The 12,815-nt window shown below is 44.7% G+C and overlaps 1 protein-coding gene across 1 annotated transcript in view; it reads right to left on the bottom strand.

The window, feature by feature from the left end:
* Nucleotides 1-12,815, bottom strand: part of ANKRD50 (ankyrin repeat domain 50) — a 30,871-nt gene that overhangs the window by 6,822 nt on the left and 11,234 nt on the right. Inside the window, exon 3 of the mRNA XM_036242068.1 lies at nucleotides 8,221-8,450. Coding sequence (XP_036097961.1) covers nucleotides 8,221-8,450 — 230 coding nt within the window. The remainder of the gene's footprint in view (nucleotides 1-8,220; nucleotides 8,451-12,815) is intronic.

Raw genomic sequence — 12,815 nt, 5'->3', positions numbered from 1 at the left:
TATTCAATTAGAATATCATCTGTCACAGCCTTTAAATAACACGATTTTACATGTTATCAAATTAAAATAATTAAATGTCAGAAAGTCAATAAATAGCTTGAACTTTAAGATGTCACTCGGTCAGATTACACTAGCAAAACTTCAGCATTGAAAAAATAAAGCAACATAATAAATTTCAAACCAATGCTAGTTAAAGCTACTTGAAACTCACGTGTAAGGCCTTTAAAGGAAACCATGATTTCATTTTCTAAAGAGAGATGATATCCTGATCTACAGACACACATGTATTAAACAAGTCTGCGTTCATCTCACAGAACAACTGCTGCATGAATGAACTCCCTTAAGAGAGACAGCTCTAGAAATTCAGCAAAAATTAGCGATGGTCAATTAATACTGAGTGAAATAGTTATGAAACTCAGTAAGACAAATATATACACATACACATATATATATGTATATATATCACCCACTATAGTCAGGTCCCCTAGGAGGTGATGAGACTTTTATTTTGTGATGACACATCAGTGAGGACTCTGGCCAAGGGAAAGGGCACCTGATGTGCCCGCCGAGGGGCGGGCCCAGCATCACGGAAGAGGAGGAGCTGCAGGGAATCAACGCTCCAGGCAGGACGGTGACCCAGCCTGGACACGAATCACTATGGGACTGAACAAGGGCAGCAGCACAGAGGAAAATGAAGTGTAGGTTTGGGGATCGTCAGTAAGAACGAGACTGCTCGGGACTGCGTGAATCTGGGGAAGGAGAGAGAGGAGTCGTCGAAACTGACATTCGCTTCTGGCTTGATGGGACAGGCTGGAGAGAGATCACTGAAGGATAAATAATAGGTTTGGAGAGAAAGCAGATAGATTCAGTTTTGTGATACTATGCTTGAAGTACATGAAATAGATAAATTTACTGAAAACAACCTACTAAGAATGACATGAATAACAAATTTGCATAGCTCTAAATCTATATAAAAATGGAACATGTAATTATATATATACACACACATATGTACAACTGATTCATTAATTATACAGATAACAGATTCTTTTCAATAGAATTAATTTCAAAAGATAAATTTTAATTATAAAGAAGACACTCTTGACCCAAGGAGAGTTTAAAACATGAACAGAAATTTTAACAATCTGCATTTACCAATGACATGAGGAACTTGCTTCTAAACCTTTTTCTGTGCGTCCATTTGCTCTTGGCTTTATAAAGTCATTAAACAATAAAGTTGAAAAACACCTGGAATGTTGCTAATAAAACACATTTTAAAAAAGAATAACTATCTTGCCCTGGCCGGTTTGGCTCAGCAGTTAGAGCCAAAGGGTTGCAGGTTCAATCCTGGGCCCTGGTTGGGGTTGTGCAAGAGGCAACCAATTGATCTCCTTCTCCCTCCCTCCCTCCCTCCCTCCCTCTCTCTCTCTTCCTCGCTCCCTTCACTCTATCTAAAAATCAATGGAAAAATATCCCTGGGTGAGGATCAAAAAAATAATAACTATCTTACATTGTACAGTGTTTTAAAGTTTCCATGATCTTGTAGATAATGATTTACATTATAGTACCAATTATGAATATCTATAATTTAAACCTACTTAACTAAGACCACAACTGAAACGAGATAATTAAGACAGAATTCGGGCGAAACCTCCAGTGACAGGCTCAGCTCCTGAGAAACAGGCAAGAAGGACCCGCACGACTGAGCCAGCCCGTGTCCAAGAGGCACCTTCCAGGGCTCATCACACTGAGCTGCAGCTTGCACTCAGGCCTGCGAGGCTGCCTCCCTGCTTTAAGAATGAAGCGGCTGAAGTCAGAAGGGTCAGGTTAATTGCCTAAAGTGGCGCAGCTGGTAGGTCACAGATCAAGGTCCTGATTGTTCTGACTCTGAAGTTTGCTCTTGTCAGGAAGATGGGAGTGGGCAGAGCGAGGTGAGAGAAAGTGGGTGCCGGCGGGGGTGAGGACAGAGGGCAGGGCCCCGGGCTGATTCGAAAAGAAAGCAGAGAGAATCCCACACAGTACAGATAGAAACTTGGCAATTAAAAAAATAAAGTGCTCCCAAATCTAAATATACTTAGTAATGTGAATTTAGATAGAATCAATTACTGTGTTCGTCACTGATGACAGTTATTCGTTCATTAATATAGAACTGGGAATATCTGTTAATTAACAGTTCGAATCTCTTACGTTAAAGTTACTGAAAAAAACTGCTTTTTTAACAGTGCAACTTCTGACCATTATACGTGTAACTCCCTTCTTAGGAACATGCACAATTTAATACATTGCTAGCGAAACACTTGAAAAAATTTTTATAAGGCTGGAAAATGCTCAGACATTTTAGGAGAATATAAACAGGATTTACTGAAATGTTTGACCACTTCTGTATCCTTACAAAAATCTCACTCAGGCCCTGGCCGGTTTGGCTCAGTGGTTGAGCATCGGCCTGCAGACCAGAGAGTCCCAGGTTCAGTTCCCGCTAGGGGCACGTACCACCAAAAAAAAAAAAAATCTCTCTCAAGATGTGAGACTACTCAGTGCTGGTGAGGAGAGGGACTGAAGGTGACAGGGCTCATGATCCGATGTCACTGCCGTCATGTACCGTCCTGAGGAGTCAGTGGGGATGGAGACTACAATAATGGAACCTAACACACAAGAATAAGCAAGTTAAGCAAACTCTGGCATATTGATGTACTTACTCCTAAGTGATGTATCCATGAAAATCATTATTAAATAGACAATACAGCGACATGAAGACTCATAAATGTGAAGTTCAAAAGCAGAGTCTTAGTTGATATAAAGCATGAGCTCAGCCAGGTAGAATAACACACAGAATTTAACCCCAAGCTTTCAAGAGTGGTTAACTACTACTTTATCCCTGAATGACGTTCTATTTGAGTGTGTCGTCGTTTAAAACATTACCTATATGGAGCATGTGCTATTTTTTTTATTAGATAAAATAAATATATATACAAATCTTTAAAAATCTTTGAGGTTTGCCAGCCGGTGTGGCTCAGTGGTTGAGCACTGACCCACGCACCAAGAGGTCATCTGTTCGATTCCTGGTCAGGACACATGCCCAGGTTGTGGGCCAAATCCCCAGTGGGGGGCATGCAGGAGGAGGCCAACTGATGTTCTCGCTCATCCATGTTTCTCTCTCCCCCGCTCTCTCTTCCTCTTGGTCTAAAAATCAATATAGAAAAAAAACATCTTTGAGATTTAATTTTTTTATACACAAATGTTTTCAAATGGGCTGCTACTTCTTTTAGTCCCCTAACAAGAATTAGTAGCTAGTAGCCTATAATAATACCTTCATATGTAGTCAAAATTCTGCTTAGTAGCAAAGGGATTTTTCATTAATCTGAGGCTGTTAACAAAAATGCTATCGGTCAGTATAGTATATACATGAGGAAAGAGATTCTCTTTATAAAATGTTAAATGCTTAGACAGGAGTAGATGAAACTGATTTAGACACAGTACAGATCTTAAACGTTACTGCCCTATGGTCATGCACCTCCCAGTTTTAAATTTGAATGCATACGTCTCAGTCCAAAACCATGTCCTTCAACTTAAAACATTAGCAAAGAGCAGGCAGAGATGTGCAGGACATTTTTCTTATACAAGAAGAAAGCAAAATAAGTGAAAATATGAGCTATGTTCATAGATGGAACAAAAGCATATTTTATTTTATTTTTTTCCTTTATTGAGAGAGGAAGTGAGAAGAAGGCAGAGACAGAAACATCAATGAGAGAGAACATCGACTGTCTGCCTCCTGCATGCCCCCCACTGGGGAGCAGCCCACAACCTGGGCACGTGCCCTAACGGAGAATCGAACCAGCAACCTCTTGGTGCGTGGCTCCACGCTCAACCACTGAGCCACGCTGGCCAGACCAAAAGCATATTTTTAATGCCAAACTCTTCCATATAAAAATAAAAATTTAAACCAAATTCATTATTTTTTTTGTTTATATCATTGGTAGTTATAATTTTTGAAAATATATTAAATTCAGTTTGGAGAAATATAGGTAAATATATATAATATAGAATAATAACATTAGTGGCAAAGAGGTCTAGGAAGTAACTGTACCAGAAAATTAAAAATATTAAGTCAATGTGGCATTTGCACAAAAATGCCATCAGTTCAGAAGAGCAGAGTTTAGAAATACATCAATAACACACTGATATACTGATATGGACACATACCTAAACTTACGTATAAAAGAAACATCACTAACTAATGGTAAAGGGAGTCAATAAATAATGCAAAAAAAAATTTGTGGTTTGATAAATGATCCTAGTGAAGACAATACATTAGGTTACATATAATAGTCTTCAAAAGAATTTCAGTAGCCCCCTTATCTTCGGGGATACATTCCCAGACCCCCAGTGGAAGCCGGAGACCGAGGACAGTATCGAACCTTATATGCACTGTTTTTTCCTATATGTACATACTTATGATAAAGTTCAATTAATAAATTAGGCACAGAAAGATGACCAGCAATCAGTAATAAGATAGCACACCTGTAACAATATACTGTAAACAGTTATGCGACTGAGCTCTCTTGTGATGTGAGATGAACAAGCCTAGGAGGTGGGTGACCCAGTGAATGACATGGCCCGTGACGCGCCCCAGGCCATCGGCTAGAAGGGCTACCCGAACAGCACTTCAATCTGATAGCCAAGTGACTCATGGGCAGGCATTGTGTACAGGCGGATGAAGTGGACGAAGGGATGATTCACATCTCAGGTGGGATGCAGTGGGCGGGTGGGAGAGTTCATCAAGCTCCTCAGAATGGCGTGCAATTTAAAACGTATGAACTGTTTATTTCTGGAATTTTCCATTTAAAATTTTCAGACCACAGTTGACCGTGGGTAACTGAAACCATAGAAACTCGGACAGCAGATAAGGGGGGACTACTGTACTACAATCTGACGAAGGTCAAGACAACACTTACAAAGAAGGAAAGGAAGTTTCAATCGGAACAGACCCGTGACGTAAACAACACAAGAGGTAAAGGACCAGGGAGGTGAGTGAGGAGCGGGGAGACGCAGCACCTGGGGGTCAGGCAGCTGGGCCAGGTCTGGGAGCGTCCAGGCAGGGGGAGCATCCAGGCAGGGGGAGCGGTCCAGGCAGGGGAGCGTCCAGGCAGGGGGAGCGTCCAGGCAGGGGGAGCGGTCCAGGCAGGGGGACCGTCCAGGCAGGGGGAGCGTCCAGGCAGGGGGAGCGGTCCAGGCAGGGGGAGCGGTCCAGGCAGGGGGAGCGGTCCAGGCAGGGGGAGCCGTCCAGGCAGGGGGAGCGGTCCAGGCAGGGGGAGCGTCCAGGCAGGGGGAGCGGTCCAGGCAGGGGGAGGGGAACATCCAGGCAGGGGAGCGGTCCAGGCAGGGGGAGGGTCCAGGCAGGGGGAGCGTCCAGGCAGGGGGAGCGTCCACGCAGGGGAGCGGTCCAGGTAGGGGGAGCGTCCAGGCAGGGGGAGCGTCCAGGCAGGGGAGCGGTCCAGGTAGGGGGAGCATCCAGGCAGGGGGAGCGTCCAGGCAGGGGCGCCGAGCACGAGGCCCCGCAGCAGAGAGCAGCAGAACTGGAAGCCGGGATGCTAACTGAAGGGCTGGAGAGGAAGGGGAATCTGTCTTGTTGGCAGGAGCGCACCGTATCTCAAGCACACTAGACGGCAATGTGGCAGAGCGCACCGAGGCTGAGGAGCAGGCACTTGGTGACCCAGCTCTGCGCCCAGCTCACGGGTAGCCCTCAGCACTGGTGCACACAGGCAGGCTGGGGCAGTTTCTGTAACAGTGAAAAAGCGAAACCACCTAAATGTCCATGAATAGGAAAATGAAAAAATAAACTGGAGATGTGTTCTTGGGAAGGAAGAAATGTCGCAGTTAGAACCAACGAGCCGTGTTGACGCGCGAGAGAAACAGGGTTCCAGGATCATGTTCGCTGAGAAACGTGGTCGAAGATGCTGACGACAGCGACGGCTCGCTCATGCACTTCCCACACACCGGGCATCGTCTGCAGTGCTGCACATGCAATTTGCACTGAACCTCACAAAAACCCTGTGAGGGAAGTACAATCCTTACAGATGAAGAAACTGAGGCACCAAGAATATATGTAAATTGCTGAAGGTCACAGCCAGTGAATGGTAACAGCTAAGATGGTATATGCAGTGTTTCATTAATGTAGACTATGAAAACACACAAAATATAGATATGACTTGAAAAGATGTAAAATAAGCTCACAACACTGGTTGCCTCTAGGGAGAGAGAAAAGAAATGAGGTTCGTGGACTGAGAGGGGTCAGCGGATCTGTGCCTGACATATACGTGCTGTATCAGTGTTAATTCTTGTCTCCTTAAGCCCGAACTTGTCTCAAACACAAGAACACGAGACATGGAAAAGAAAAGTGCTCCATTAACATCAAGGGAATCTAAGAGAGATGACCTGACAGAGGCCGGAAATCATTTCAACAAATGAGTAAGTGTCCACAACACTGTGAAATGCATAGAACTACTCAACACGGACATGGCTGCTTAACCAGTAACTTAAGTACTGCCTCTCCAACTACACCATAAATCCTGTGGGTGGTCCTTGCTTTACACTCCTTTATTTCATAAAGCACAAATGATGTTTTACATAACCTAAAAGGAGTAACCACGACTTTTTTGTGGTAGTAAGAGAATAGTCAAGTCAGAAAAAAAGACTGATCATGTACTTTTATACATGATATAGATTGTTTTCTCACAGATCAGAAGGGGTTTAAAAAGGATATATTTCAAGAGGTACCCTAAAAAGCCGCTGACTTTGTCTTTCCTCTCATACCAGGAAAACTGTCTTTGTAACTGCCATTCATTGATTCATTTTTTAACGTTTTTATTGATTTTAGAGAGAGAGGAAGTGAGAGGGAGAGAGAAACACTGACTGGCTGCCTGCTGCATGCACCCCAACTGAGGGCTGAACCCGAAACCAGGCTAGGGCTGCCACTTTTTTTTTTTTTTCTTTATTGATTTTTGGAGAAGGACGAAGGGAGGAAGGGAGAGAGAGATAAAAACATCCATGAGAGAGAACATCGATTGGCCACCTCCTGCATGCCCCCCACTGGGGATCAGGCCCACAACCTTGGCATGTGCCCTGACCAGGAATCGAACCGGCGACCCCTTGGTACATGGGTCAACGCTCAACCACTGAGCCACACCGGCCGGGCTGCCATTGATTTTTAAAAAGGGTATTCATACTTTCAGGATGTGAGAAGAAATAACATACACCAATAGTAACTCAGTAGCTTAATAAACGCAGCTCTACAGACACAGAGCTGCTCCCACGCCAACCTTCACCAAGGAAGTTAGGAAGGAATCTTGAAAAAGGAAATACTAAAGGATCTCAAAACATTCTATGGCTTATTTTGTTGTTGTTGTTAATCCTCACCTGAGGATATTTTTCCATTGTTTTTCTTTTTGTTTGTTTGGTTTTTTGTTTTATTCCTCACCCGAAGACATTTTTTGATATTTTGTTCCGATAGAGTGGGAGGGAGAGAGAGGAATAGAGAGAGAAACATCGATGTGAAAGGGACACATCGAGTGGCTGCCACCCGCACGACCAACCAGGGCCGGGGACAAACTGCAACCGAGGTACGTGCCCTTAGCGGGAACCGAATCCGGGTCTCTCGGGACCGCAGGCTGACGCTCTAACCGCTGAGCCAAACTGGCCAGGGCTTTCCATTGGTTTTTTGAGATAGCACAAGAGGGAGGGAGGGAAGGAGGGAGAGACACAATGATTGGTTGCCCCCCTGCATGACCCCGACCCTTTGGTCTGAGGGATGACGCTCTAACCACGGAGACAAGCTCCTCAGAGCTCTATGGCTTATTTTTATTTTTAATACAACTTTTTAATTTTTTTTCCTTTATTGATTTGAGAGAGAGAGGAAGGGAGAGGGAGAGAGAGACAGAAACATCGATGAGAGAGAACATCGATTGGCTGCTTCCTGCATGCCCCCTACTGGGGATCGGACCCACACCCTGGGCATGTGCCCTGACTGGGAATCGAACCGGCGACCTCTTGGTGCAGGGTCGACGCCCAACCATGGAGCCACACCGCTGGGCTTAATGCAACTGTTTCAAAGCACTGCTGCGAAGAGCTGGTGGGCGCAACCGGAGCGTCCCCTGCACCCTCTCCCCAGGAGAGCCGCAGACCAGCTCCAGTGCAGACCGCCGGGCGGTGAGGAGTCATGCTTACCGGTGAACATTTTAGTGACAGCCTTACTCTGCTTTCGGGCAGAGCACAGAAGCAACAGCCATGGTGGGAAGAACTCATGGTGACCGGCTAAAAGCTCTGCCACAGTCCCAGACAAGCTGGTGGACGCCTGTTCACCTTCGGCGACGTGACAGCCTTCATCAACAGAATCCACAAGCAGGTACAGGCTTTGCTGGGGAGGCTTCATTCCCAACAGCGGGAGCAGAACACACCTGCAAGGCACATCCACAGCAGCGTGAGTCGGCCTGCGGTCAACGTTAGCATGCAAACACGGCGCGACCGGTCACAAACGGCTTCCCAGTGATTACTGTTTCGGGGTACACATTGCACAAGCTTCAGTTCCTTACTGTAAGGAGAACACGTGTCCGAAGTAGTTCACATTGCCAATGACACTTTCCAGTCAGGTGTGTGTTAGCGATTCAGCATGATTAAGGAGAGCAGTAGGGACTTGAGGAAACGAGACGTCAATATTCTCTAATTTTTGGAATTGGTAAAAAGCTTGAATTGTTTACAAAAAAGCTAAAATGTCTTGCAAGGTGGGGGACATATTTGGGAACCACTTTAATAAGAAGAAAAATATTGAAGATTCAATAGAAGTTAGAAGTGTTTTATCATTTCTCTTATAAAATGACTGCACTGTACACTAGCTTGTCACACAATTTTTACTTGGAAAGACTGTGCAAAGGTAAAGTACAGTCTAGGTCCCATTGGACGTATTTTCAAATTTCAATGTAAAGAATAAATTATTGGGTATAATCCCATTGAATGTATTTCCTACTCAAATAATGTACACTGTAGTGGAATATAATGTTTTCATAACTCAAACAGTGCTCATTCATTTTCAACAAATATTTACTAATGCACGCCATGCACTGGAGAAGGCGCTGAAATATACCACAGTGACGAGGACATCGTCTATCCAGTCACGATACGGACATTCACAGATGCTTTCCGGGACCCTCCTCAATCTTCCCACCCCCCAGCATCCAAGATCCAGTTTATCATCACGGCCTATCAAGATTTCTTTATAAGTCTCTTAAACCCACCTCAGCCTAGTCCAACGCTTTTCACTCTTTTTCATCCTATTTACTGAAATTCTGCGGCACACCAAAAAATAAATTTTTTGCTGAGCTGACAAAAAAAAAGGTATAATTTTGATTCATTCACACTGGATGGCTATTGTGTTGGCTGTTGTGTTTTTTTTTATTTGACAACCTAAGCAGGCAGAGGGGACCGTCCAGCCCGTGGGCCGCAGGAGGCCCTGGAAATCAATACCAGCTCACATCACACGCCTCGCCAAATTAGCCCGACCAAAGCGAGCAGGCTGGTTTTCAAGCTGATTGCGTATGGCCTGTGAATGATGTTACAAATATCCAAATGGCCCCTTGGCAGAAAAAAGGGTTCCCCACCCCTGAAAGGGAGAAGAGGTACTGCATGTTCAGAGAGCCTTGGGCACCCTGGCCGGTCAGCGCTGCCCTGGTCCCATCGCCGCTGCCGTCTCCCAGCCGGGCCCTACCCACCGCAGGCCTGCAGGGCTCCCCGAGGTCTGCGGCAGCCACTGGCCTTCGTCCGGGACTCTGATTAGATACAATTATACAAGGGCTTTTCCATGTAGTTTCCTCTGCCGGCGTAACTTCCCATCTCTCATCATGTAATTAACTCGCCAGGGAAATGCAAATTGAAACCACAGGAAGATACCACTAGACACCTATCAGAATCGCTGAAGTACACGAAACCCCTGAAAATACCAAGTGCTGTCACCGACGTGGAGGAATGACACAGCGGTTTCCGAACAGAACGGCCACTCTGCCACTTCGGAAAAGTCTGGCCGTTCCCTAAAAAATTAAATGCACACCTGCCCCAGCGATCCCACTTCTAGGTATTTACCCAAGTGAAGTAAAAACTTGCGGCCACCAACATCTGTACATGAACGTTTATAGACAGTTCATGCATAACCTGCCATACAACTGCCCAGTGGCCGAGTCCCATCCACTCGAAAGCAGCGTATTCAAGCTGCTTTGCTTCTCGAGGTTGGTAACAAACCCAAATTCTCAAGTACAAAGCACTCAAAATCAGACACCAAGACCCAGGCCTGAGAACGGCTGAACTGTGAGCGTGTTGGCGCAGCCTGACCTTCTGATGGTAGAGGATGTGGTACATCTGTCTTCTGAATCGGAGAGATGAATGATGTACGTTTATTTTCTTTGTAGTTGAAATTTAAAAATGGGAGATAAACAGTCATGCTAACATTTACTGAGTGCTCACTAAGTGTGAAGCACTATGCTAAGTCATCTCTAAGGACTTACCTGGTCCTCCCTCCCGGGGACCCTGCAGGGCAGACACCCTTGTTGGCACATCATTTCACAGAGGAAAAACAAAGGCAGAGGGACAGGAGCTCATGAAGCAAAAACAAGGAGTAAGTGGCAGAGTGGGAATAGAATTTGCTAGGTTTCAAAGTTCCTCTTCTTAATTATTATGCTAAACTGCTTCTGAACATATCAAAGAGTTACAGACAGAAGAGCTTGAGGGCCAATTTAAACAGGAAAGTTCTTAGAGCAACCTAAGTTCCTAAGTGGCTTATTTTTTAGCATTTAAATTACCTGAAAACATTTTCAAGGAAAAAATAAAATGATGCATTTTAAGGTCTTCTAGGTGAATGTGCTATTTTTCAACTTTTATTTTTTCCGAGAGTATTAAATATTCATGTTTGCTTGCTACAGATTTAACGGCCACTTGCCTCAAGATACAGTCAACACTTATTGGGCAGGAAAAGAACAAGGAGACCGCTTCTCACCAGCTTAGTTAGCGCTTCCTGCCAAGTGACATGCTACACAGCACCTTCCTAACTTCCCATTTCCTGCCACCCACCACACCAACCCTCAAATTCCAACAAACAGGTAACGTTTGCCACTTGTACTGACTAATGTATCCCAACATTAAGAATGGCACCTGGCCCTGGCCAGTATGGCTCAGCGGTTAGAGCGTTGGCCAGCAGACCAGGGGGTCCCAGGTTTGGTTCCCACTAAGGGCATGTACCTCAGTTGCAGTCTGTCCCCAGCCCCGGTTGGGGTCGTGTGGGTGGCAACCACTTGATGTGTCTCTCTCACATCGATGTTTCTCACTCTCTCTCCCCCCCTCCCTCCCCCTCTATCTGAAGGTAAATGCAAAAAGTTCCGTGGGTGAGGATTTAAAAAAAATGGCATCAGGTGCATTCCTGGTACCCAATGTATATGTGTAAGTCAGTGAATGAGTGAATAAACCAAAATAAAATTCAGAAATACATACATACAGGTGTGTGTGTGTGTGTCCATCAGTCTTACTGTGGTAGTAGTATTACAAGTTATAGTGTGTCTCTCAGTCTGTCTGTCTTACTATGGTAGTATTACAGATTATAGTGTGTCTGACTGTCCGTCTGTTTTATTGTGGTAGTATTATTACAGATTAGAGTGTGTCTGTCTGTCTGTCCATCTGTCTCTCTTACTGTGGTAGTATTATTACAGATTAGAGTGTGTCTGTCTGTCTGTCTATCTTACTCTGGTAGTATTACAGATTAGAGTGTCTGTCTGTCTGTCTTACTCTGGTAGAATTATTACAGATTAGAGTGGAAGATGAGCCAACCATTCAACAAACGTTGCTGGATCAGGTAGAAAACACGTTTTAAAATATTAAGACCCCAAAAGGCCAAACCATAAAGGAAATTATACAGAAAAATGATATAATTGACTATATTCATTCTTTACACTTCAAAACAAAAATTTTCAAAAGCAAAATGGCAAGCCACGGGATCAAAGGTATTTAAAAGAGAAAGATACCCTTTCGCAGTTCCTTTACAAACCGAAGAACTTGGACCAGAGCAAGTGCACCTGCCACAGCAGTGTGAGCAGACACACCCAGAGCTGAGGGGGACCGTGCGCAGTCACCCCAAAGTTCACTTGTAGGCGTGCAACTCGGCCTCGTTTCCGCTGCTCCCAGCATGTGACCGTGAGGGTACCCCAACATGCTCAACAGCACGCTCTCCAGTTAAAAGGCTAGACACACCTCCAATGAGTATCAACATAACAACAAATGGATGACATATAAAGAGTGGAATCACACCATGTGGCAGTTAACGGGAATCATGTAGATCCACAGGCAACAACACAGGTAAACACAAAAGACGCTGCGCACAAAATGTTGCAGGACAGTGATGTCCACGCGCACCGTTCACACAGAACAGTGGTTTCCAGAGTGGGCTGGGGACCCCAGGGCCTCCCACCCTCTGGGCCCTTCCGGGGTCACACCAAAGCTACACTGCCGTTGGCCTTTTTCACTCTGCTTCTCTCCAGAACCTGTGGAGTCTTCCAGAGGCTGCCTGCAGAAGCAGCTGAGAACCCAGCTGTCTTCTATTAAGCCTAATACTAAAAAGATTTGCACAAAAAGAAGTAAAACAATGCCACTCTTTTAAGTATTTCTTTTTGTCTTGGACATATTTACTCTTTCATTAAAATGTTATTTATGTTAATATGGAATAGATTTATTAGTAATAATAAATATATTAATACATATGTCAGTGTATCTGTTTAAGTTTCAAGTAAGCA

Source organism: Molossus molossus, unplaced genomic scaffold, assembly GCF_014108415.1.
Source record: "Molossus molossus isolate mMolMol1 unplaced genomic scaffold, mMolMol1.p scaffold_m16_p_4, whole genome shotgun sequence".
In the NCBI taxonomy this organism is placed as follows: domain Eukaryota; kingdom Metazoa; phylum Chordata; class Mammalia; order Chiroptera; family Molossidae; genus Molossus; species Molossus molossus.
The sequence above is the reverse complement of the archived record's forward strand: the minus strand, read 5'-3'. Positions and strand labels throughout refer to the sequence as shown.